This window comes from Oncorhynchus nerka, linkage group LG14, assembly GCF_034236695.1.
Source record: "Oncorhynchus nerka isolate Pitt River linkage group LG14, Oner_Uvic_2.0, whole genome shotgun sequence".
In the NCBI taxonomy this organism is placed as follows: domain Eukaryota; kingdom Metazoa; phylum Chordata; class Actinopteri; order Salmoniformes; family Salmonidae; genus Oncorhynchus; species Oncorhynchus nerka.
The window spans coordinates 80,916,464-80,942,892 of record NC_088409.1 but is presented as its reverse complement, the minus strand read 5'-3'; the positions used below and the strand labels follow the sequence as shown (position 1 = coordinate 80,942,892).

General features: G+C 42.1%; 3 protein-coding genes across 4 annotated transcripts; 2 read left to right on the top strand and 1 right to left on the bottom strand.

The window, feature by feature from the left end:
- Window positions 1-2,744: 2,744 nt before the first annotated feature.
- Window positions 2,745-6,529, top strand: LOC115122058 (secretogranin-2b). Its single transcript, XM_029651224.2, has 2 exons — window positions 2,745-2,962; window positions 4,048-6,529. The coding sequence occupies exon 2, from the start codon at window positions 4,060-4,062 to the stop codon at window positions 6,049-6,051; it is 1,992 nt and encodes a 663-aa protein (XP_029507084.2). The 5' UTR covers window positions 2,745-2,962; window positions 4,048-4,059; the 3' UTR covers window positions 6,052-6,529.
- A 6,644-nt stretch (window positions 6,530-13,173) lies between these two features.
- Window positions 13,174-18,754, bottom strand: LOC115122061 (AP-1 complex subunit sigma-3-like). Its single transcript, XM_029651230.2, has 5 exons — window positions 18,643-18,754; window positions 17,765-17,943; window positions 15,212-15,320; window positions 13,721-13,858; window positions 13,174-13,617 (listed from the first exon to the last, which is right to left on the bottom strand). The coding sequence occupies exons 1-5, from the start codon at window positions 18,643-18,645 to the stop codon at window positions 13,582-13,584; spliced, it is 465 nt and encodes a 154-aa protein (XP_029507090.1). The 5' UTR covers window positions 18,646-18,754; the 3' UTR covers window positions 13,174-13,581.
- Window positions 18,755-19,374: 620 nt separating this feature from the next.
- LOC115122060 (dehydrogenase/reductase SDR family member 12-like) lies at window positions 19,375-26,397 on the top strand. Of its 2 annotated transcripts, none has more exons than XM_029651229.2 (10): window positions 19,375-19,479; window positions 20,757-20,890; window positions 21,043-21,125; window positions 21,231-21,326; window positions 21,585-21,666; window positions 21,744-21,805; window positions 21,890-21,994; window positions 23,738-23,828; window positions 24,057-24,194; window positions 25,145-26,397. In XM_029651229.2, the coding sequence occupies exons 1-10, from the start codon at window positions 19,409-19,411 to the stop codon at window positions 25,258-25,260; spliced, it is 978 nt and encodes a 325-aa protein (XP_029507089.1). In that variant the 5' UTR covers window positions 19,375-19,408; the 3' UTR covers window positions 25,261-26,397. The 2 variants fall into 2 exon arrangements, with proteins under 2 accessions (XP_029507089.1, XP_029507086.1); XM_029651226.2 differs by having other exon boundaries at window positions 24,051-24,194.
- The last annotated feature ends 32 nt before the right edge of the window (window positions 26,398-26,429 follow it).

Sequence of the window (26,429 nt, the reverse complement as noted above, 5' to 3'; positions counted from 1 at the left end):
ACATGAAATGCAGGTTAAGACATCTAGATTGAGACGGGTTTACCAAGAAAAACCTCCAAAAAGGACTCATTTGAGGTAGAAAGGAGCACTCAACAACAAAAAGCAGAGACATCTATATTTTTGAAAGAACATATTTGAATTGGTGGTGTTCCTCGGGGCTCTGTACTGTACTTCCCTCATTGTCCTCTCAATCGCTGCATCACCCTCGTCAATCCTTTCATACAAAATAAAAAAACTTCCAAACGAATGCACTTTTTTCAACATTTACATCATAATTATAGTTTGAAAATAAAGCTGCTTTTCATCTCACATCCACCAACAGCAGAGGATGTTTGTGTTCGTCTACGATTTCTCGCTCTGAGCACAATCTGTCAGTAGAAAAGCTACGTCTGACTCATCCTCTTGTTGAAATAAACAAATAGTGTTCCTTTTTTAGCTGGAGATGAAAACAGAAAAATCAAAAAGGGCACATTTATGTAAGAGTCGTATGTCGAGCTACAATTACAACCACACACAGATGCCTCACAAATTACACAAGGTTAGACATGTTCCCCCTATACATATCTACTCTATCATTTCTCATGTTCTTCCTATTTTTATTTCTCGTGTTTCTGTTCTACCTTATGCTATTTTTAGTATTACATTGTTATTGATTACTGCATTGTTGGGTTTAGAGCTTGCAAGGAAGGCATTTCCCTGTACTTGTGCACGTGACATTAAAACGTATTTGATAATACTGACGCCTTTGTAATCTACCTGTAAATCCCCTCACAATAACAAGGCCTATGCCACATTGATGAGTATTCATATGGCGTTCTGGGGCTCTGGAGGCTGGAGTATATTGAAATAATTTCATAGTCTTCCCACACACAAATGTATATCTGAAGCAAAATGCCATTGCCACAAATGTACAGAATTCAGTGGGGCATGAACATGAGTCACAACACAGACAGAGATATATGCAAACACATACAGACAACAGTTGAGACAACCAGCCCATATCATACATACACAAAGAGGGACATGGCCCACCTGAAAATTGAGACAGTGCAGTCAAAGCTTCTAGACCAATACAATGTATCCCTCTCTCTCCCTCCTTCCACCCTGTCAGGACATTTACAGGTGGGGTTAAGGAGTAGTATCGGTCATGATGCAGTTTCCCTATGATATGAGATCAGCATGTCATATGGATAATTGGTATGCATTGGAATCAATTTGATTGATTAGATCAATTCAAATAGAATTAGTACAGATGTGTCAGATGTATGGGTATTCCTGCTACTGAACAGAGCAATAGCCTACTACAGATCAATGTCTATATGATGCCAAGCAAGCATTAATAACCAATTGGCCTGAATTTCACTGATGTTATCTTATTGAAATCAGACAGTCTTCAGGCTACAACCAGGGCCTAGGATGAAGCAGGTTGATTAGTATGAGGCACTTGGAGATAACAGGTTATGTTTCTCTAATAGGCTGATACAATTTGATATTACATCAAACAGATGGTGCAAGATATGCAGATATTACAACAATATGTATATCACTGTAATTACACTTGAGACTTAATTAAAAGCCTGCAAGAAAGTTTCTATTTGACCTTAAAGTCCAGTGTTTTGGGCGGATGGGCTGTAGGAGGGAGAGGGTGGAACTGAGTGGTAATTGGTTTCTGTTTACCCAGAGCATCCCCACAAGCAATTAGCCAAGCTGCTTGAGCCTTACTTCCTTTACTGCTTGTGTGTGTGTGTGTGTGTGTGTGTGTGTGTGTGTGTGTGTGTGTGTGTGTGTGTGTGTGCATGCTTGCGGTAAATAGGGAATTACATGAGGTGGAGGCTTGTGCTGAATGTAAAATATGGTTGGTCTATTAGCCATACACATCAACAGAAGCATACAGACACACTGAGACACCAGTCTAATCTAATTGTTACAATGGCAAAACAGAAGTGATATCTGAAAGCATATCTGAAATCAGGTGAACAAATCATACTACCGTACACATCTGAGTGCCGACTCCCGACGTAAATGTATGAATGAAACTGACGGCTTCCCCCTGACCTGCGCCAGACAGGACTTGACAGGCAACCAAAATAAATTACCACTGGCTGACGATTGCACCGTCATAGGCACCTCCCATAGCGCACGGTCTCTCTGCAGTCCTCATCACCCCGCATCATTCTTTGGCCGATCTTGGGCGTGAGTGAGTCATCGATGGACTTTACTCTCTGTCACGAGGGACGCCCGCGAACGCCTTTTTGTTGACGCATAGGTACAAATCACAATTTACTGCGAACATCAGCCGTTATGGTAGGCTACCTGATTAGGAGGAGATGAGGCGCAATATGGGAACAGGAAGTGATCTCTACCAATATGTTTTAAATCAATAGATGTTTCATTTCTCCTTGCTTGGCCAGGATTATTATCCAAAATGTTGTGTAGCGTTTATGTAATAGCCTACACAACTGTTTAGTTGTAAACACAAATAATGCAGCAGTATGTAGCATACGAAATACTTAACGTAGTCTCATGTCCCTGTACAAATTATTATAGCTGGGCCTGTAATCTATAATTAGCCTATACACTGGCGAACTCGTGGGCATGGTTGTATAGGTCTATGACCATCTAAATAGACATTGTGCTGTGGGCTAATTAATCACGTCCTTAATGTCCAGATATTCATCACTATTGGTTAACCAATACAATTAGACAATGACAGCATTTCCAATTGAAAGTTGAGGTTAAGAGATTATAAAATAATTGAACGAATGTGAGCCAGTTCTAATTGGGTTTGGATGTTTCTTTGGATCTAGTATTGCGTATGTCGCAGTGACGCACGAGTCAAGTGGCGCCTCATATAATGGGAGGAGCTGTCCCTGGTGCTGAACACAGAATCCCTGCTCGCGCTCACACTGAGAAAGAGATGCTAAATTCACTCACGACGATCAATTGAAACTATTTTGCAGAGGTAAGACTTTACACAGGGCCTACATCGAAATTATTATTATTTTGAGAAAATGGATTTTAATTAGACTATTTTCAGTTCGTTTAATATGTTTGTCCATTTTAAAATCCGTTTAGCTTTGCAACCAACCTGATGCATTGCAAACAGGTCTGCCGCAGTGAAGAGATACATAATCTGTTCTGTCATTCTTAGACTAACTAAAGTTTATTATAGTTTGTTTTCAGTAATTATGTAGGCTAAACTGATAAGTTGCCTAAATTAAGCAATAATTTGATTTCAAAACCAATTAATCCACTAGTTGGTTTATAAGTAGCCGTGTTCAATATCTTTATCTAAATTAGGTGTATGATTATAAAGTTCCATTGCATTTTATCAGTAAAAAGCTCGTGCAACAAATACAACAGCGTTTTAGTGCGCTAGAGATGTCTTGTGTGTAGGTAGTGTGTTTCGACAGCAGCCAGCATCAGCCGAAGGGTTACCTAGACAACTAGATTGTGACTCATTCCGGAAGGCAGCAATTTGAAAACGAATGAGATTTACAGGCGAGTTGAATACCCATACTATTACTGCCCCGCAAACAATAATTTGGGCATTCAACAGATTAGTTTTTATCCAGAGATTTAAAATCGCATTGCATATCACCATCACTGGTAAACTATAGCAATATATCTGAAGCGTCAAACGGGAATAAAATGGCACGTCTGAAAATGAAAGGTTTCAGAATTTAAATGAGGATCATGAGAGCTGATCATTACAAAAGCATTTAAACTGGTCTTATCATTACAAAAGGTCCATTGCAGCCATTTTATCTCAATATCAAATCATTTCTGGGTAACAGTTAAGTATTTTACTGGGATTATGTTAAATTAAAGAGCAATTTCTCCAGCATGAATTTTCAATATTATTCCAACCTCAGTGTGGAAATATATATAAAAACACAAGAAAATCACGATTGGCTGCACAGTCCTTTAACATATTCTTGTTTGAAAGAAATATGTACATAATGGTCTGACCAGTGAAACAAATCTTATCCTAAACCTAAAGGTCAGCATTGACACTTCTCTCCCTGTTGTGTCTGTCGTCTCCAGGCTGAAGAACCCATGCCATCACTCCCCACGCTCTCCTCGGTAGGGATGGCCTTCCTCTTCTCCCTGCTCCTCCTCTTCCTCCTGGGCTCTGGCAGTGTCCAGGGGGCCTCTCTCAGAGAACACAGACTGAAAGGCAGTGAGCTGGACCCCCAGCAAGTAGACACCCCCTACCTCCCCACCAACGCAGACATGCTCAAGGCCTTGGAGTACATTGAGAGCCTCCGCCAGCGTACCGGGGGAGGGGCGCCAGCCCCCCAGGAGCAGGCTCCACTCAAACCAGACTACGACACCACCAACATGGACACAGACTCAGAGAAACTCCGCTCCATGTTGAGGCTAGCCTCTCCTGCCCAGACCAGTCAGCGTAATATCGGCCAGGACCAGGATGAGGAGGATGAGGAAGGGGAGCACAACAAGGAGGAAAAGACCCAGGAGTGGCTGCAGGCGGTGCTGAGTACCCTCGAGCAGACCGAGAAGGGCCCCAAGCCAGCCCCTGTGAGGCCCAGTGTAGCCCGCCACACTCTGGGCAAAGGGCAGAGACCGTGGAATGAGGAGAGCCAGTTGGGAGAGGGCGTGGCATATCCATGGTCACAGCAGCAGCATACCAACCGGCCTCACAGGAAGTACCCACTGATGTTTGAAGATGAGGGCGGTGAGGAAGAAAGCAGAGCCCCAGGCCGCGAGAGCCCCTTCAAACGCACCAATGAGAACATGGAAGGGAAGTACACACCCCAGAACCTGGCCAACCTGCAGTCTGTGTTTGAGGAACTGGGGAGGATAGCCAACGCCAAGGCTGGGCACAAACGCCAGACTGAGGATGATGAAGAGGATGATGATGACGACATGTTCCGGGTAAGGAATCTGGCCTATGAGGATGTGATGGGGGGAGAGGACTGGGCACCCTTAGAGGAGCAGGTGGAGACGGAGGACGAGGAGAGTGACAACAGGCAGGAGTTTGACAGAGGCTTGGAGGATGATGAAGAGGATGATGACAATGAAGATGAGGAGATTGAGGAGGTCAAGCGATCGAGCCACCCGGGTCCGGGAGAACATGACGCAGATGACATCACCAAACTGGTCGACTACTACCTTCTGAAAGTGTTAGAGAAAACAGAGCAGGAGGAGCGGAAGAGAGAGCTAGAAGAAGAGGAGAGGGAAGAGAGGAGGGCAACTCAAACTCTGTACAGCGACAAGCCGGTAGATCCACAAGCCATTTACCAGCTCATCCAAATCTCCCAGAAACTACAGATCCCACCAGAAGACCTGATGGACATGCTGAAGAGTGGGGAGATGACAAAACAGGACAGGACACCACTGAGGACACAAGCACATTCTCGGACACCCAACGATCTCGCCAGGGTAGAGGACAAACTAACTCAGATCTACCCTAAGAAAAAAAAGATCCCTCTAGAGACATTCTTCAACAGACGGCTGCCTGAGACCCAAACAAGCAACGTCCCATACGAAATAAACACAGAAGACATTCAAAAAATCCTCGGTCTGGGAAGTGTGGCAAATCAGAACGCACCCGCACTCAAGAAGCAGAAACAGCATACAAGCCCACCGTTAAGGTTTTACGCACCAGTTGGAAGGCAGAAAGACTACATGTTCTCTGAGCCAAACGTCCCAGAGAAAGGAAAGGGCGACTATGACAACGCTGTCGACGAAGACGAGCTGGAGACGTATCTGGCTGCCCAGATGTTGGTGCAGTACCCGCAGGCAGCAAACAAGGCAGACCAAAAAAAGCGCGCATCGCAGCCTCCCTCACAAGACGATAATGTGCTAGGAAAGTTCGAGCAGGCAGTACAGGACTACTTTGACCAAATGGACTCAGACAAAAGCCAGCCTCAGAAAAGGCAGTCAGACCCCGAGGACACAGGCGGTGCTTTGCAAATGCATGGCTTGGATGACGACATGCTTCTGAAAGTTCTAGGCTTTCTGAACCCAGAGACCGAAGAGGGCGAAGATAAGGACCTTTACGCCAAAACTGTCAAAGGAATGTAGATGGGGGAGATGTAGCTACATATTATATCATTGTTTTTGATGGGGGGGGGAATCATAATAAAGTATTTTGAAAAATAAATACATGCAATGGAGTTTAGTCTCTTCAGTAGATTTACTACAGCTCATGCTTTAATAGCCAATTTATACATGAACTTGATCTGGTGTAGCTATAAGGGAGTGCCTATTGATGGTTGTAACTGGGTGTGTGGCATAATATTCAATGTTTTTGATAGGCTAGATAAAACAACACACCACTTCAAACTAGCCATACATTTCAGTGCACATACAGCCGAATCAGTGTTGGATTCTTCACATCCACTTGTGTTCTTCCTCGTAAATTATATTTCGTACATGTGTTCGGTAATGTGTGACGTATGAGATGAATAAAGCATTGACTTTATTTTTTCCTTACTGTGTAGTGTTTACTCATTTGGACCTCACAGAGATGGTGAACAGAGATGGTGAACAGGCTGCAGAATATCACATTCAAAACACCATCTGCCTCAATGTGTCAGCAACAACATGTAGCCTCGATCAAGCAAATATCTTAGTTTGACAGGTAAGCTAGTAGTATATTGTAATCCATTTGGAGCTACAATAATGAGCAAATATGAAATTGGGCATTTCTGACACACAGAATGAGATTCTATTTCTATGATTTTAGCACCATGGGTCAACTCATGTTGCAACGAACTTAGCCTGGGGCAAGCAGGGTAGTTCTAGTCAATTCCAGCTATAAAACCAAGATATTGTCTAATAAAGTAGCAATAATCCATTTTCAAAAGTTGGAAACAACGTACTCCAACTAACATTTAAAAGACTATTCTGGAAACAAAACTACTCAGACAGTACAACTTTAACGGTATTGCAACACTTTCCAAAATGTCCACCTTTAACTTCAGCCTTAGAACCCTCTGGCTAGAGGTTGACTACTGATAAATATTACAATAAGGCACTATGCTTGTGTAGGCAATGGCTACGTTAGCCAACATAGAATTCAAATAATAAATGTGACTTTCAAAATGCTAATGTTTGTATCAACTCACAACTGAATTAAAACATTTGAAAAAGCAGCTGCAATATTCTAAAATAACATTGATTTGCTTGAAAATCACATAAGGCAAAGTAGGCTACAATTTTTTAAAACCTGTATGATCCTATCAAATATAATGTCATTATAAAATAGTTTAAACTAAAAACACAAAAGAATATCTCAAAGTAAAAAAAGTAAAACTGTGTTTTAAAACAAACTCCTGAATTCTAAAACTCCTAATGCATCTTTTAGAAAGTGCTTATATAAAACAGACTATGTGTGATGTCTGAATGGAAGAGTGTATTACTATGTGTGATGTCTGAATGGAAGAGTGTATTACTATGTGTGATGTCTGAGTGGAAGAGTGTATTACTATGTGTGATGTCTGAGTGGAAGAGTGTATTACTATGTGTGATGTCTGAGTGGAAGAGTGTATTACTATGTGTGATGTCTGAGTGGAAGAGTGTATTACTATGTCTGTGTGATGTCTGAATGGAAGAGTGGAAGAGTGTATTACTATGTGTGATGTGTGATGTCTGATGTGGAAGAGTGTATTACTATGTGTGATGTCTGAGTGGAAGAGTGTATTACTATGTGTGATGTCTGAGTGGAAGAGTGTATTACTATGTGTGATGTCTGAGTGGAAGAGTGTATTACTATGTGTGATGTCTGAGTGGAAGAGTGTATTACTATGTGTGATGTCTGAATGGAAGAGTGTATTACTATGTGTGATGTCTGAATGGAAGAGTGTATTACTATGTGTGATGTCTGAATGGAAGAGTGTATTACTATGTGTGATGTCTGAGTGGAAGAGTGTATTGGAAGAGTGTATTACTATGTGTGATGTCTGAGTGGAAGAGTGTATTACTATGTGTGATGTCTGAGTGGAAGAGTGTATTACTATGTGTGATGTCTGAGTGGAAGAGTGTATTACTATGTGTGATGTCTGAGTGGAAGAGTGTATTACTATGTGTGATGTGTGATGTCTGAGTGGAAGAGTGTATTACTATGTGTGAAGTGGAGTGTATTACTATGTGTGATGTCTGAATGGAAGAGTGTATTACTATGTGTGATGTCTGAATGGAAGAGTGTATTACTATGTGTGATGTCTGAGTGGAAGAGTGTATTACTATGTGTGATGTCTGAGTGGAAGAGTGTATTACTGATGTCTGTGATGTCTGAGTGGAAGATGTGTATTACTATGTGTGATGTCTGAGTGGAAGAGTGTATTACTATGTGTGATGTCTGAGTGGAAGAGTGTATTACTATGTGTGATGTCTGAATGGAAGAGTGTATTACTATGTGTGATGTCTGAATGGAAGAGTGTATTACTATGTGTGATGTCTGTGATGTCTGATGTCTGAGTGGAAGAGTGTATTACTATGTGTGATGTCTGAGTGGAAGAGTGTATTACTATGTGTGATGATGGTGGAAGAGTGTATTACTATGTGTGATGTCTGAATGGAAGAGTGATGTCTGAATGGAAGAGTGTATTACTATGTGTGATGTCTGAATGGAAGAGTGTATTACTATGTGTGATGTCTGAGTGGAAGAGTGTATTACTATGTGTGATGTCTGAGTGTATTACTATGTGTGATGTCTGAAGAGTGTATTACTATGTGTGATGTCTGAGTGGAAGAGTGTATTACTATGTGTGATGTCTGAATGGAAGAGTGTATTACTATGTGTGATGTCTGAATGGAAGAGTGTATTACTATGTGTGATGTCTGAATGGAATGTGTGATGTCTGAGTGGAAGAGTGTATTACTATGTGATGTCTGAATGGAAGAGTGTATTACTATGTGTGATGTCTGAGTGGAAGAGTGTATTACTATGTGTGATGTCTGAGTGGAAGAGTGTATTACTATGTGTGATGTCTGAATGGAAAGAGTGTGATGTTACTATGTGTGATGTCTGAGTGGAAATGGAAGATGTGTAGTGTATTATGTGTGATGTCTGAGTGGAAGAGTGTATTACTATGTGTGATGAGGGAAGAGTGTCTGGAAGAGTATTACTATGTGTGATGGAAGAGTGTATTGACTATGTGTGATGTCTGAGTGGAAGAGTGTATTACTATGTGTGATGTCTGAATGGAAGAGTGTATTAATGTGAATGGAAGTGTATTACTATGTGTGATGTCTGAATGGAAGAGTGTATTACTATGTGTGATGTCTGAATGGAAGAGTGTATTACTATGTGTGATGTCTGAATGGAAGAGTGTATTACTATGTGTGATGTCTGAGTGGAAGAGTGTATTACTATGTGTGATGTCTGAGTGGAAGAGTGTATTACTATGTGTGATGTCTGAGTGGAAGAGTGTATTACTATGTGTGATGTCTGAATGGAAGAGTGTATTACTATGTGTGATGTCTGAATGGAAGAGTGTATTACTATGTGTGATGTCTGAATGGAAGAGTGTATTACTATGTGTGTGTCTGATGTCTGAATGGAAGAGTGTATTACTATGTGTGATGTCTGAATGGAAGAGTGTATTACTATGTGTGATGTCTGAGTGGAAGAGTGTATTACTATGTGTGATGTCTGAGTGGAAGAGTGTATTACTATGTGTGATGTCTGAGTGGAAGAGTGTATTACTATGTGTGATGTCTGAATGGAAGAGTGTATTACTATGTGTGATGTCTGAGTGGAAGAGTGTATTACTATGTGTGATGTCTGAGTGGAAGAGTGTATTACTATGTGATGTGATGTCTGAGTGGAAGAGTGTATTACTATGTGTGATGTCTGAGTGGAAGAGTGTATTACTATGTGTGATGTCTGAATGGAAGAGTGTATTACTATGTGTGATGTCTGAATGGAAGAGTGTGATGTCTACTATGTGTGATGTCTGAGTGGAAGAGTGTATTACTATGTGTGATGTCTGTGATGTCTGATGTCTGTGGAAGAGTGTATTACTATGTGTGATGTGTGATGTCTGATGTCTGTGGAAGAGTGTATTACTATGTGTGATGTCTGAATGGAAGAGTGTATTACTATGTGTGATGTCTGAATGGAAGAGTGTATTACTATGTGTGATGTCTGAGTGGAAGAGTGTATTACTATGTGTGATGTCTGAGTGGAAGAGTGTATTACTATGTGTGATGTCTGAGTGGAAGAGTGTATTACTATGTGTGATGTCTGAGTGGAAGAGTGTATTACTATTATGTCTGAGTGGAAGATGTGTGATGTCTGAATGGAAGAGTGTATTACTATGTGTGATGTCTGAGTGGAAGAGTGTATTACTATGTGTGATGTCTGAGTGGAAGAGTGTATTACTATGTGTGATGTCTGAGTGGAAGAGTGTATTACTATGTGTGATGTCTGAATGGAAGGATGTGTGATGTCTGAATGGAAGAGTGTATTACTATGTGTGATGTCTATGGAAGAGTGTATTACTATGTGTGATGTCTGAATGGAAGAGTGTATTACTATGTGTGATGTCTGAATGGAAGAGTGTATTACTATGTGTGATGTCTGAATGGAAGAGTGTATTACTATGTGTGATGTCTGAGTGGAAGAGTGTATTACTATGTGTGATGTCTGAGTGGAAGAGTGTATTACTATGTGTGATGTCTGTGATGTCTGAGTGGAAGAGTGTATTACTATGTGTGATGTCTGAAGAGTGATGTGTGGAAGAGTGTATTACTATGTGTGATGTCTGAATGGAAGAGTGTATTACTATGTGTGATGTCTGAATGGAAGAGTGTATTACTATGTGTGATGTCTGAGTGGAAGAGTGTATTACTATGTGTGATGTCTGAGTGGAAGAGTGTATTACTATGTGTGATGTCTGAGTGGAAGAGTGTATTATGTCTGAATGGAAGAGTGTATTATGTGTGATGTCTGAATGGAAGAGTGTATTACTATGTGTGATGTGATGTCTGATGTGTGATGGAGTGGAAGAGTGTATTACTATGTGTGATGTCTGAATGGAAGAGTGTATTACTATGTGTGATGTCTGAGTGGAAGAGTGTATTACTATGTGTGATGTCTGAGTGGAAGAGTGTATTACTATGTGTGATGTCTGTATTACTATGTGTGATGGAAGAGTGTATTACTATGTGTGATGTCTGAATGGAAGAGTGTATTACTATGTGTGATGTCTGAATGGAAGAGTGTATTACTATGTGTGATGTCTGATGTGTGATGTCTGAATGGAAGAGTGTATTACTATGTGTGATGTCTGAATGGAAGAGTGTATTACTATGTGTGATGTCTGAATGGAAGAGTGTATTACTATGTGTGATGTCTGAGTGGAAGAGTGTATTACTATGTGTGATGTCTGAATGGAAGAGTGTATTACTATGTGTGATGTCTGAATGGAAGAGTGTATTACTATGTGTGATGTCTGAGTGGAAGAGTGTATTACTATGTGTGATGTCTGAGTGGAAGAGTGTATTACTATGTGTGATGTCTGAATGGAAGAGTGTATTACTATGTGTGATGTCTGAGTGGAAGAGTGTATTACTATGTGTGATGTCTGAGTGGAAGAGTGTATTACTATGTGTGATGTCTGAATGGAAGAGTGTATTACTATGTGTGATGTCTGATGTCTGATGTGGAAGAGTGTATTACTATGTGTGATGTCTGAATGGAAGAGTGTATTACTATGTGTGATGTCTGAATGGAAGAGTGTATTACTATGTGTGATGTCTGAATGGAAGAGTGTATTACTATGTGTGATGTCTGAATGGAAGAGTGTATTACTATGTGTGATGTCTGAATGGAAGAGTGTATTACTATGTGTGATGTCTGAATGGAAGAGTGTATTACTATGTGTGATGTCTGAAGAAGTGTATTACTATGTGTGATGTCTGAATGGAAGAGTGTATTGGAAGAGTGTATTACTATGTGTGATGTCTGAATGGAAGAGTGTATTACTATGTGTGATGTCTGAGTGGAAGAGTGTATTACTATGTGTGATGTCTGATGTCTGAATGGAAGAGTGTATTACTATGTGTGATGTCTGAATGGAAGAGTGTATTACTATGTGTGATGTCTGAATGGAAGAGTGTATTACTATGTGTGATGTCTGAATGGAAGAGTGTATTACTATGTGTGATGTCTGAATGGAAGAGTGTATTACTATGTGTGATGTCTGAAGTGGAAGAGTGTATTACTATGTGTGATGTCTGAATGGAAGAGTGTATTACTATGTGTGATGTCTGATGGAAGAGTGTATTACTATGTGTGATGTCTGAATGGAAGAGTGTATTACTATGTGTGATGTCTGAGTGGAAGAGTGTATTACTATGTGTGATGTCTGAATGGAAGAGTGTATTACTATGTGTGATGTCTGAGTGGAAGAGTGTATTACTATGTGTGATGTCTGAATGGAAGAGTGTATTACTATGTGTGATGTCTGTGATGTCTGTGTGATGTCTGGAAGAGTGTATTACTATGTGTGATGTCTGTCTGAATGGAAGAGTGTATTACTATGTGTGATGTCTGAGTGGAAGAGTGTATTACTATGTGTGATGTCTGAATGGAAGAGTGTATTACTATGTGTGATGTCTGAATGGAAGAGTGTATTACTATGTGTGATGTCTGAATGGAAGAGTGTATTACTATGTGTGATGTCTGAATGGAAGAGTGTATTACTATGTGTGATGTCTGAATGGAAGAGTGTATTACTACTGTGTGATGTCTGAAGAGGAAGAGATGTCTATTACTATGTGTGATGTCTGAGTGGAAGAGTGTATTACTATGTGTGATGTCTGAATGGAAGAGTGTATTACTATGTGTGATGTCTGAGTGGAAGAGTGTATTACTATGTGTGATGTCTGAATGGAAGAGTGTATTACTATGTGATGTCTGTGGAAGAGTGTATTACTATGTGTGATGTCTGAATGGAAGAGTGTATTACTATGTGTGATGTCTGAATGGAAGAGTGTATTACTATGTGTGATGTCTGATGTATTCTGATGTCTGGAAGAGTGTATTACTATGTGTGATGTCTGAGTGGAAGAGTGTATTACTATGTGTGATGTCTGAGTGGAAGAGTGTATTACTATGTGTGATGTCTGAGTGGAAGAGTGTATTACTATGTGTGATGTCTGAATGGAAGAGTGTATTACTGGAAGAGTGTGATGTCTGAGTGGAAGAGTGTATTACTATGTGTGATGTCTGAGTGGAAGAGTGTATTACTATGTGTGATGTCTGAATGGAAGAGTGTATTACTATGTGTGATGTCTGAGTGGAAGAGTGTATTACTATGTGTGATGTCTGAGTGGAAGAGTGTATTACTATGTGTGATGTCTGAATGGAAGAGTGTATTACTATGTGTGATGTCTGAGTGGAAGAGTGTATTACTATGTGTGATGTCTGAATGGAAGAGTGTATTACTATGTGTGATGTCTGAGTGGAAGAGTGTATTACTATGTGTGATGTCTGAATGGAAGAGTGTATTACAGTTTAATATGTTAAATGTTGTGGCACTTATGGCAACTGAGGAAAGGATTCTTCAGTCTTAAGGTTCGACTCATGTCCTTGTTATTGGTTCAGTAGGTCGGTTTACTCATATACTCCTCCATTGTCTGTAAAGAGAAAAGAATAAACATATTTACATATTTTGCCAAGTGTGTCAGACTTAAGTGACCGTGTGTGTGTGTGTGAGGGGGGGGGGGGGGGGGGGGTCACCTCTTGTAGTGTCTCTGCCTCCTCCATAGCAATGCCCACAGCTGTCTTGGAGGTCTCCAGGATCTCTCCTCCCATCAGGAACTCATCAAGGATGAAGTAGGCCTTCTCAAAGTTAAAGATGATGTCCAGCTCACACACCTGCAGTGTGCATGCACATGTACACAGTTAAAGTCCATCGATGACTCACGCCCAAGATCGACCAAAGAACGAGGCAGGGTTGTAGGGGACTTCAGAAAGAGACCGTGCGCTATGGGAGGTGCCTATGACGGGGCTATCGTCAGCCAGTGGTCTTTTCTTTTGGTTGCCTGTCAAGTCCTGTCTGTCGCACATCAGGGTGATGCAGTCACTTGCATTTATGTCAGGAGGCAGCACTCAGGATGAGTATGATTTGTTTACTATGGATCCTGATTCCTGATACACTTACATTTACGTCATTTAGCAGACGCTCTTATCCAGAGCGACTTACAAATTGGTGCGTTCACCTTAAGACATCCAGTGGAACAGCCACTTTACAATAGTGCATCTAAATCTAGTAAGGGGGGGGGGGGGGGAGAAGGATTACTTTATCCTATCCTAGGTATTCCTGAAAGAGGTGGGGTTTCAGGTGTCTCCGGAAGGTGGTGATTGACTCCGCTGTCCTGGCGTCGTGAGGGAGTTTGTTCCACCATTGGGGGGCCAGAGCAGCGAACAGTTCTGACTGGGCTGCGCGGGAACTGTACTTCCTCAGTGGTAGGGAGGCGAGCAGGCCAGAGGTGGATGAACGCAGTGCCCTTGTTTGGGTGTAGGGCCTGATCAGAGCCTGGAGGTACTGAGGTGCCGTTCCCCTCACAGCTCCGTTTATGATAGAAATAATGTAGCCAGCTGCATTTCCTATGTTTCAGATCACTTCTGTTTTGTCAGTGTAACAATTAGATTGAACTAGTGTCTGTTTGTCTGTATGCTTCTGTTGATGTATTTGACTGACTCATTTTTACTCTCAGCACAAGCCTCCACTTTTCATGTAATTCTCTAATAACCACACACATGCACAAGCACAGACACAGCCATGTCTTACTATACTTGTGAGGACCATTAATTGATTCCCATTCAAAATACTATTTTCCCTAACCCCCAACCTTAACCCTAATCCTGAAATTGCCTTTTTTCCTACTGAGGACCAGCAAAATTTCCTCACTTATCAGAATTTTTGTTTGTTTAGTATTCTTGGGAATAGTAAACTAAAACGTGTACACACACACGATGACGTAGGCCTTGTCAAAGTAAAAGATGTTATCCAACCCACAGACCTGCAGCAGAGCAGACAGGCCGACAACAGCACATCAATGAGAGGAATTAGACACCATTAAGATCATACTTTTTTTTTAAAGCACATTTAGTTGCTATTCACCAATTGAATCTGAACTTTCCCTGTGTTACATTGAACAATTGTCCCCCAAAGAGACCTTAACCTGCCAATGAACAGCCCTTGCATTGCCTGTACATCATGCTTACGTTGCCAAAGTATTTGTCCAGCAGCTCGACATATCGGTGCAGCACCTCCAAGGTCAACAGTTCATTGTCCTGGTCCTCCAGACCACAGCAGAAATAGAGGCTGGCATACCTGCAAGGGGGTTAGAGGTCAAGGAACAGGGTTATGGTTGTTATGTTTATATGCAAGAGTCACTTTACTATAGAGGTTCATGCTTAAGCCAAATAGTGACTTAGGGTAGAACATACTGCTCTAGTCTGTTATGTGTTTAACTTGTACAGTGAGTGTACAAAACATTAAGAACACCTGCCGTTTCCATGATAGCTTTTACCTGGTCAGTCTATGATCCCTTATTGATGTCACTTGTTAAATCCACTTCAATCAGTGTAGATGAAGGGGAGGAGACCGGATAAAGAAGGTTTTTGAAGCCTTGATATAATTGAGACATGGATTGTGAATGTGTTCCATTCAGAGGGTGAATGAGCAAGACAAAAGATTTAAATGCCTTTGAACTGGGTATGGTAGTAGGCGCCAGGCGCACCGGTTTGAGTGTGTCAAGAACCGCAACGCTGCTAGGTTTTTCACGCTCAACAGTTTCCGGTGTGTATTAAGAATGGTCCACCACCCAAAGTACTGACTGACAGCTAGAACTGTTAAGGCTCCATGGATTGATGAGGAATTGAAAAACTGTATGGTTGAAAGAGATGGGGCAAAAGGAGTAGCTAATAAGTCTGTCTGTACATCTGACTGGCTGACTTACTGCAAATTGAGAAATGATGTGACTAAACTCAACAAAAATAAACTTCATTATGAAGCAAAGATCAATGATATAAAGAATGATGGGAAAAAAACTTGAGTACTTTAAATGAAATTACGGGCAGAAAGACAAATTCAACTGCATCTTTCATCGAATCAGATGGCTTATTCATCACAAAACCATTTGATGTTGCCAATTATTTCATTGGCAAAGTGGGCAAACTTGGGCAGGAAATGCCCACAACAAACAGTGAGCAATTATATTCATGCATAAAACACAAATAATGAAAGAAAAGCAGTACAAGTTTGAATTTTGTAAAGTTAGTGTGGGAGAGGTGGGAAAATGATTGTTAGGTCCACAGACACAATCGCAATCACACTGCCCTAAAACATCTGGACAAGAGGAATACCTATGTAAGAATGCTGTTCATCGATTACAGCTCACCATTTAACACCCTAGTACTCTCCAAACTCATCATTAAGCGCGAGACCCTGGTTCTCGACCCTGCCCTGTGCAACTGGGTCCCAGACTTCCTTCCTTGTATATTCTGTACTCTATACCATCTACTGCTTCTTGCCTATGCCGTTCGGCCATCGCTCATCCATATATTTTTATGTACATATTCTTATTAATTCCTTTACACTTGTGTGTATAAGGTAGTTGTTGTGAAATTGTTAGATCACGTGTTACTGCATGGTCGGAACTAGAAGCACAAGCATTTTGCTACACTCGCATTAACATCTGCTAACCATGTGTATGTGACCAATAAAATGTGATTATTTAACTTGTGCATCTGTTTGTTTTTGTGGGTAAGGAGGAAGGATTTTAAGAGGTTAAACATTAACCACTAATAAAAAGGGCCAAGGATGGTTCCAGTCTACCCCCTTCCTCCCTCCCTCCACACCCCTACAGTACACAGGCACCATAGTCTGTTCCAGCCCAGAGACAATAGTGAGAGGGGAGAAACACAGACAGCAATAGGGGTCCACAGAGAAACAGACAGCAATAGGGGTCAAAGGAGAAACAGACAGCAATAGGGGTCCACAGAGAAACACAGACAGCAATAGGGGTCCACAGAGAAACACAGACAGCAATAGGGGTCCACAGAGAAACACAGACAGCAATAGGGGTCCACAGAGAAACAGACAGCAATAGGGGTCAAAGGAGAAACAGACAGCAATAGGGTTCAACAGAGAAACAGACAGCAATAGGGGTCCACAGAGAAACAGAGAGCAATAGGGGTCAAAGGAGAAACAGACAGCAATAGGGGTCAACGGAGAAACAGACAGCAATAGGGGTCAACGGAGAAACAGACAGCAATAGGGGTCCACAGAGAAACAGACAGCAATAGGGGTCCACAGAGAAACAGACAGCAATAGGGGTCCACAGAGAAACAGACAGCAATAGGGGTCCACAGAGAAACAGACAGCAATAGGGGTCCACAGAGAAACAGACAGCAATAGGGGTCCACAGAGAAACAGACAGCAATAGGGCAGAGAAACAGACAGCAATAGGGGTCAAAGGAGAAACAGACAGCAATAGGGGTCAACGGAGAAACAGACAGCAATAGGGGTCAACGGAGAAACAGACAGCAATAGGGGTCAACAGAGAAACAGACAGCAATAGGGGTCAACGGAGAAACAGACAGCAATAGGGGTCAACAGAGAAACAGACAAAAGAAAAGACAGAAGTCAAAAATAGGAAAACAAATAATCTGCCAAATAAACCAAATCAAAGAGCGAGAGAAGGGGGTATAAGAGATCAAAGGTAAACCACAGACAGATCCAGCCCCAAACAGAGAATCTACTTCCTCAGTCACCTCTTGTAAACAATCTTGAGGTCCCTCCAGTGGAGGAAGTTACAGGAGTGGGGAGGGCGAGCCAGCACCATCAGAGTCATTTCCCTGATCACCTTCTTCTTCTCTCTCTCAGTCACCGGAGTGAACCACTTCTGCAGTCGCAGCTTCCCCTGCCGGCTGAACAGCAGCAGGAAGCGCAACTGTGGGAAGAGGGGGCAGGTAGTTGACCCACTTGGACCCAAATCATAGAAATAGAATGACTAGAATGGGTATTATTGCAGGCAACAGATTGAAGCAGAATAGTTCCTCTTGTTCTTTAAGTTATCTGGTGTCACTCAGGTCAAACCATGTTGTTAACGACCTAGTTAATCAGTAACTGCATTAATACTTATTCACATACACAGAATGATACATAGTATGCTCATGTAACAGACAAATTGACATATTCATGAAGGCTACTCACTCACACATAATCAGACACTTTGAACACACCCCACAATTATACTCATTATGCCTAGATGTGTTGCAATCCAAACAACACTTCTAACTGATAAGTGGTTGTTGTGCCAGACATAAACAATATTTCACAATTCTCCACGGACAGCCTTATAATGGCCAGTTTAAGGCCAGTTTGACTTTCAAGACGTTCTACTATAAAAACATGACAGCAACGCTTCTTTAGGCTAATGTAGCCTCTGGGCAAACAGGTTCAGGCGACAAGACTCAAGTTCAACGATCAGCCAAAGAAACTAAGTGTGCTGGAGCGCCATTGACCACACAGTTAGTTACAGTAGGCTACTCACCTTTTGGACAGGTGCATGCTATAAAGAGAGCTTGCCCCCATACTTGCCCTGTAAAATATGTCAAAACTTGGAACCAAATGACGACATTTGACTCACCATCGTGAAGCTGCAATGTGAGGCTAAGGCCGAATCTTGAGGAAAAATATGTTATCTAAATTCTTGCGTAAAAATGATTCATATGGAAGAGGCATCGTTAACCTTCCCACAATGCTGTGGGTTAAATTGCGAAACCACACCTTCTCTAGACTGTGCCGCGCCCCGTTTTTCGCTTTGCTTGGTCGAGATTGGTTCACACCTGTCGCAGGAGCTTTCCTGGGAAAGGTGGATTGCAGTGTACTGTACACACTGGTTTGGGATAAAATATAGAAACCATCCTGCTTGTCAAATCAAATGATGTGTTTGTGTGTCTATTCTTTCATATCCAGACACATTGAGTGTTATTTGAGCTTTTTCTATTGTAGCCTACATGCCTATAAAAACCGACAATAGCTTAATTTCCCCCAGAAGCGTTATCAATAATTCCCTGATAAAATGTTATTCTGTTACTGAAATATGCGGTTGTTGAAAAACATTTAATTTACATTTGAAATGCTGTGCAAGCGAATAATTAATTTGCCATGTACACCTATTGAAGATTCAGTAGGAAATATATTTTATTTCATTCATTCAAGCCTATAGACATCAAGGACAGTGTCGAGCTGACACCAGTTGACACTGAATTTCATTGTGCTTCAGTTATTGTTCCCTAGTCGCCGCTGAGTGGCCGAAGGTGTCATCCAATGTAAATTCAAACACGTGGGTTTGGCCCAAGATAAAACCGGAGGAGAGAGTGCAATAACAGACGACGGGACGAGAGGATTCCATGGGTAATACAACGATGTCTCTTTACCGCAACTCTGCTTGGTTTCTGAAAGGAATGACTGAATTCACCAGGTAAGATTTGCTTTGCTATGGTGTGTCTGTCATCATCATCTTTCATGCTTTTACATTTACTCTGGAGAACAGTAGGCAACTGATAACTGGTCCTACATCTTTTGGGTCCATACGCACACATTTGTTATTGTTGATTCAGGTTATTTCATGGAATTAAATCCCTGGTTACAAATGTCACAAATATAAACTAAATCCATAAAATGTATAAAACTGAATAATACAAAATACATCCATCCTATTTCCAGAACAATGTGTATATTCTCTCTTTTTGTTTGTATGTGTCTTCATCCTTTGGCATGATAGTGTTAAATTAATCACAGTGTTTCAGATAGATTCTAGATTTGTTTTACCCTCATTGATTAAGAATCAGGATAGGCCTGAGACTTTACTGATGTGTTGCTGTCAAAACCGCTAAATGGACAAAACTGTTGAAGAACTGTTAACTTTTTGCCATCATATTACTAAATAAATTGGGTTATCAATGTTTACTATAAAGCTTGCAATCTTATTTGGAAATCCACCAGCTCAAGTCAAGGCCGTCATGTGGAACTGTTGATAAATGGCTTATCAATAGCATCAGACTAAAACATTATTTTATTTTTAAATACAAAACATAGCATCAGACCACACACTGCCTTTCCTCATTCTAAAACAAAGCAATCAAATCCAACTGAAGAGGTGTCTTTGACATTTATTCAGCACTTCCTTTGTTCAATGTTGTGTTTTCTTGCAGAGACCAACCAGTCTCCCTGACTCTGGACTCCACTAGTGTTTACACTGCATGACACCACCAAACAGAGCATGCATTTAGCCAAAAAAAATCCCTAAGCACAGCACCGCCTTGCTCCCTTAATCACCCATTGGGAACAATGGCTGCCATTGAACCCCTTGACGCGGCACACAGGCCACTGTCGGTGTCACCAGCGGTGGCCTCAGAACCGCCTCCTCTCTCCTTCTCACATTACCTAAGAGATGATGCGACAGACTTTCCCTTTGTTAGACCTTTGTCTTGCTGATTGAATATCTAAACTGTTTGGAATTTGCTTCATTTTAGGTTTGGAGCGGGAGACAGCATCTATCTGACCCCAGGACATCTATGTGCGCTGGCACTGAACTACTTTCTTATAATCTGTTTTCAATCGATCATTCAATCATTTCAAGTGGAAAAGGGTGTATTGTTACTGAGCTCCTCAGTCCCCCTCTACCTCCCTGTGGAGTGGAGCAGTGGATTGATATTCTCCACCTAACCGCTGTCTGTCTAACTGTGTGTGTTGCAGGAGTGCGTTCCTCTCTGCCGCCAAACACTTTGTGGAAAAGGACCTGGAGGTGTCCATGGCAGGCAGGGTCTTCATGATCACCGGAGCCAACAGTGGCATAGGGAGAGCTACAGCCATGGCCATCGCCAAGAGAGGTACGGTGTGTGTCTGTAGAGGAGAGAGAGTGTGTGTGTGAGTGTATGCATGTGTGTCTTTGGAGGAAGAGAATCATCACGTTTCACCGCACTGAATACACCGCTGGTTCAGCCACTCTTGCTCTACTGTTATCCCCCCATTCCGTCTACAGGTGGTACAGTCCACATGGTGTGCAGGAACAAGGACAAAGCAGAGGAGGCCAGGGCTGACATTGTCAAGGAGTCAGGAAATAAAGTGAATGAGTTTGGGCCTCTCACTCACCTTCAAATTGTTTGTGTGGGGGACTTTTTACACTGTTTGGATATTATAAACCAGAGTGTAATAATCATGTAATTTCAGGAAATATATGTCCACATTCTGGACCTGTCTGAGACACGGAAGGTTTGGGAGTTTGCAGAGGCCTTCAAGAGGAAGTACAAAGCCTTGAATGTACTGGTGAGTGATGAACATATGTTTGACTCAAAGTGATAACCTTGTAACATATATTTTTCTCCCTCTATTCATCACCCTGCCTTTCATCATCATCCTCTCTGTCTCTCGCTCTTTCTCTGTATCTCGTTCTTTCTCTGTCTCTCGCTCCCTCTGTCTTTCATCCTTCCCGTAATGTAGGGCTTATTCCCATGTTTGATGTATTATTACATGTGTACAGTATTCATAATGTAGGATTATTTACTGACTGATTGGTGTGAACAGATAAATAATGCAGGCTGCATCATGAGTGAGAGGGATGTGAACGCTGAGGGGCTGGAGAAGAGCTTTGCCAGTAACGTCATGGGTGAGTCAATGAGAGAGGTGAATGTGAATACTTCAGTCTCAATACCCTTTTAAAGACACATCTCTCTCTATCTCTAGGTGTGTATATCCTGACCAAGGGCCTGATTCCCTTACTGGAGAAGAGTGCAGAGCCAAGAGTGGTGAGTTTGAAACCCACAACCCACTGGCACCACCACTGATGGTTATTGTCCTTAGATGTCATTTGACTAAATCCTCCTCCTCAGATCACAGTTTCATCTGGAGGGATGCTGGTCCAGAAGCTGAGGACAGGGAACCTGCAGACAGAAATAGGTCGCTATGATGGCACCATGGTCTACGCACAGCACAAGGTCAGGGGAGCAGGGGAGCGGAAGGGCGGGGGAGCAGGTGGGCAGGGGAGCAGGGGGCGGGGGAGCAGGGGAGCGGGAGGGTGGGGGGAGCAGTGAAGTGGGAGGGCGGGGGAGCAGTAGTGCGGGAGGGCGGGGGAGCGGGAGAACAGGGGAGCAGGGGGCGGGGGAGCGGGGACTCACATGTCACATTGTGTTGCGTCAGACATCAAATCAAATGCTATTTGTCACATGCGCCAAATACAGAGGGTGTAGACCTTACCGTGAAATGCTTATTTAAGAAAATAAGAGTTAAGAAAACAACCAATAGTAACACAATAGAATAGCAATAACGAGGCTATATACAGGGGAGTATCGAGTCAATATGTGGGGTTACAGGTTAGTTGAGGTAATTAAGGTCATTAAGGGGGGGGGGGGAATGTAAATAGTCCAGGTAGCCATTTGATTAATTGTTCAGCAGTCTTATGTCTTGGGAGAAGAAGCTGTTAAGGAGTCTTTTTGACCTAGACTTGGTACTCTGGTACCGCTTGCCGTGAGGTGGCAGAGAGAACAGTCTATGACTTGGGTGGCTGGAGTCCTTGACACATTTTTGGGCCTTCATCTGACACCGCCTAGTATAGAGGTTCTGGATGGCAGGAGGAACCTTGGCCCCAGTGAGCCATACAAGGTTGGAGACAATTCCATTAAATGCATAATGTGGTGGTCTCTTGCTGGTCTGTGCTTGTGTGACATGGTCTAGGTCCGATTTTAATGTTGCGTTTGTCATGACGTTGTATTTGTTGATGTGACGACTGTTGTTCACCGAATGATTAAAAGTTTCTAATTGCTTAGGAGTCTGTTCCCTCACCCTTGCTCTGGAAGGGGTCTTCTGAGGACAGACAACTCTGTAGCTCAGAGCTCACAGCGTTGGAATGAAACAGTGTAGATACCACGATTCGATGGGAGATGGAGGCTAGGTGGTTCGACTTGAATTCACCCGCTTAGACACAGCTACTCATCCGTAGCTTGGGTAGAAAAAGATTTCTTTGTCTTCAAACTTGGGTTGCGTTTTTGGTTTGTTGACTTTTTAGACCTTGGCTGCAGCTTGGGTCACGTAGTCTTGTCTGTAAATTCTTTACTCACAGGTTTTATACCCTTGGGTCAGAAGTGGGCGTAACCGCCTTTAGGGCAATTCTCTGGGCGTACCAAGTTATGAGGGCAAGGTCTAGATTTGACTCAAATCCAATTTTAGACAACTAACTTCACATTTCATCTTTCCCAAAACATTCTCTTTGATTTGGGCATTTTCCATACAACGTACAATGTATAAACATCAAACATATACTAGGAAAACTCTACACGTTACAATGTTTTCGTAATAACGTCATCTATTAACCTTTAATAACAAAACAAAAATGACATACATTTTCATATTCCATCTATCGTCATGACCACCATTGTGGCTGACGAAAACCATTGTTCCAAAGTCCCTTTATTTCATGTTTAATGTTCTGAGGCTGGTTCTCCATAGTAACAGGACAAAGGAATTTGTCTGTGGCCTGAGATTTACCAGGGGCGTGAGGGGTCATAAAACCCCCACATCTTCAGACCCCTAGATATCTCCTCCTCTGTTGGGGTTGAGAGATAATCTGTAGGGTTGTGGTCTCCTGTAACCTGACCTGATCAGGACAGTCATGACACATTTGAGATTTGTGCTTGAACTGGTCCCAGCTACTGGTGTGTGTGTATGTATTGTGTGTGTTTCAGAGGCAACAGGTGGTGATGACAGAGCAGTGGGCCAAGACACATAGTAACGTCCACTTCTCAGTGATGCACCCTGGCTGGGTGGACACGCCGGGTACTGTATCAATACACCACAACTACATAATCACCAACAGCAAACAGCTTTGGTTCTAAGTATGACAACATTGTAAACACATATCCACATTTGGAGGTTGACATTTTCAAATGAGAATTACTATTTCAATACATAAATCCAATGCTGTTTTAATATCGTCTAAAACAGTTTTGAACATAATACACTAAAATAACTGTGTTACTGACCCGTCTCTCTCTGGAGTTGTAGCGGTGGCCAATGCCATGCCTGACTTCCACCAGTCTATGAAGGGCAGTATGAGGACCCCGGAGCAGGGGGCTGACACCACGGTGTGGTTGGCCATCTCAGAGGCCGCCGCCACCAAGCCCAGCGGAAGCTTCTTCCAGGGTAGGCAGTAAGAGACACAGAACACACAAGTATCACAAACAAAGTGAAGCATTTTCTGAAGAATGGGATCGTCCCATTTGTTTAGCAATTACAGGTAACAATTTAATATGTGTTATATGGTAAAGTATCTGAGGTCATGACCAGAAGAGCGAGCGAGAGAGAAAGCTACAGTAAGAAAGCAAAGTGAGGTCTAGCGTAGAGTGTCATGGGTTAACTGTCAGATCCACACACTCTCTCTCTCCTCACAACCCGTTCTCAATATGTGCTTCTGGAGAAAACAAGAGCTCTTTAAAACAGCCAGGCTTCTCGGTACAGTGGACCTCAGTCAGAATTGGAGAAAAGAGGTCGAAGGAGAGGGAAAGGGGAGAGAGAGAGAGAGAGAGAGAGAGAAGAATAGTGACAGAGAGAGAAAGAGATGAGAGAGGATATTTGGAGCATATGGTAGGGGTTTAGAGTGGGGAAGAAGGAGAGAAAGAAGACGAGTGCTGTCTGAATGCAGTGTTTGTCTGTGTGGGTTGGACTGAGGGCATGAGAGGATGGGGAAGGTTGGAGATAGCAGGCGGGCGGTGGGTTGGGCTGGGTTTCTGGCATTGGTCCACTGCAGCTGGAGCTCTCGGTACCAGATACTGCCAGAGAGTACAGTGGAACCCCCCTCTGACACATGCCCTCTCCCTCCAATGCGGCGACCTCAGTGACCTTCCCCAGCACAGCAGGATAGAAAAGAAACACTTCAATAGAGTCACAGACACCTCCTCTCATCTCTGTGCCTGCATGTACACATTACATGTCAGGGGATCTAGGGTCAACAGCTAGGCCTACATTTTGGTTGAACTCTATGTTCTAGCTAACTTCATTGACATGGCTATAGGATGGATCAATCACAATGTGAATAGTAAATGCTTATCGTTTAACCAACCAGGTTGTAAAACAGATTGTATTGTGTGTGTCAGATCGGAGGATGGTGTCGGCCCACCTGCCCCTGGCCTGGACCCACAGTTCCCAGTTGGAGCAGCAGAAGTTTATGAGTGTGATGGAGGATCTGGCCAAGACCTTCCAGCCCCACTGAGACCACTACCACACACAAGTACCATACCAGTACTACAGTACACACTGGAACCAGTGCTGTATACTGGTAACCAGTTCAGCATAGCTAACAGTCTACACATACCTGTCAGGAGAGGGGGGTCCTACTATATTTGATTTGCACTACTTTAACAGTTTAGATATTTATTGACCCCTAACACTTTTTAAATATGTAACCTCTACATGGCTTAAAACACTTAATATTTTAAGCTAAAACAGAACAGTGTTTGATGATGCTGATTTGGGGTTCCCTGAAAAGAGTTCTTTACCTTGTAGCCTTTGAGCTGCTGATAGGGAAAGCATTTTTAAGTTCTTTATACATTTAACCCAACAAACACAGTATGTTGTTTTTCTACCACTTCAAGCAGTGACTCAATGAAAGCTGTCAATCAGATGGGAATCTGATGTGACCAAAGTCACTCCCTTATCCATCCACCAATCACATCACAGCCTGTTGTTATGGGCCCAGCCTAACAACACAGGGTTTGTTGGTTTGCTCTGCTTTGAAAATGTTCAAACTATTTTACCCAAGTGCTTCTTCAGTATTACAACCTCATGAAGTTGTCTGTTGATCCATGAAAAGTCTACAGCGCTTGTGTACATAACTGATTAAATGCATTGGTGTGCATTATCAAAATCACATCATGAGGGTAAAACGACAGAGCAGGATTCATGAGTTAGCCAGCTAACTTTGATTAACAACCAGAAACATAAATTAAAAGGTAAACTTAGATATGTGATTTTGGTTGTTCAGTCAATTACACCATCCTCATTTCATGCTTATCTACAAAAGTATAATAGTCTGAATATTTTGGCAAGTTAGCTGTTTAAATCATTGAACTTGCATTATAATAGACCCCTCTGGGTGGTTATACTGAGCCCAGGCGTGAAGAAAACTCTCACTATCAGCAGGTAGATGGAGATTTGACCTATTCAGACCAGAGGTTCCCACCGCTGTACCGGACATGGCCAATACAGCGAAGATATATTTAAGTAACACTTGATGTTTAAGGGGCACTTAACACTTTGAGGAAGTAATGAGATATAAATATGCTTATTGATGAGGCAGTCATGTATTTTGTGATTTCATCCTTGAATAAAAAAAATACACTGATGTAAAACCCAACTGATGTAAAGTATTTTCTGAGTGTT

Bases quoted from the DNA above. Each gene is read 5' to 3' on its own strand.
- LOC115122058 (XM_029651224.2), top strand. From the start codon at position 4,060: ATGCCATCACTCCCCACGCTCTCCTCGGTAGGGATGGCCTTCCTCTTC.
- LOC115122061 (XM_029651230.2), bottom strand. The intron at 15,321-17,764 runs GTGACTGAGGAA...ACCCCCTTGCAG, and splicing joins CTCAAGATTGTTTACAAGAG to GTATGCCAGCCTCTATTTCT. The intron at 13,618-13,720 runs GTGACCCCCCCC...TTCTCTTTACAG, and splicing joins AGGCAGAGACACTACAAGAG to ACAATGGAGGAGTATATGAG.
- LOC115122060 (XM_029651226.2), top strand. From the start codon at position 19,409: ATGGGTAATACAACGATGTCTCTTTACCGCAACTCTGCTTGGTTTCTG. The intron at 21,667-21,743 runs GTGAGTCAATGA...CTCTATCTCTAG, and splicing joins CTTTGCCAGTAACGTCATGG to GTGTGTATATCCTGACCAAG. The intron at 21,806-21,889 runs GTGAGTTTGAAA...CCTCCTCCTCAG, and splicing joins AGAGTGCAGAGCCAAGAGTG to ATCACAGTTTCATCTGGAGG.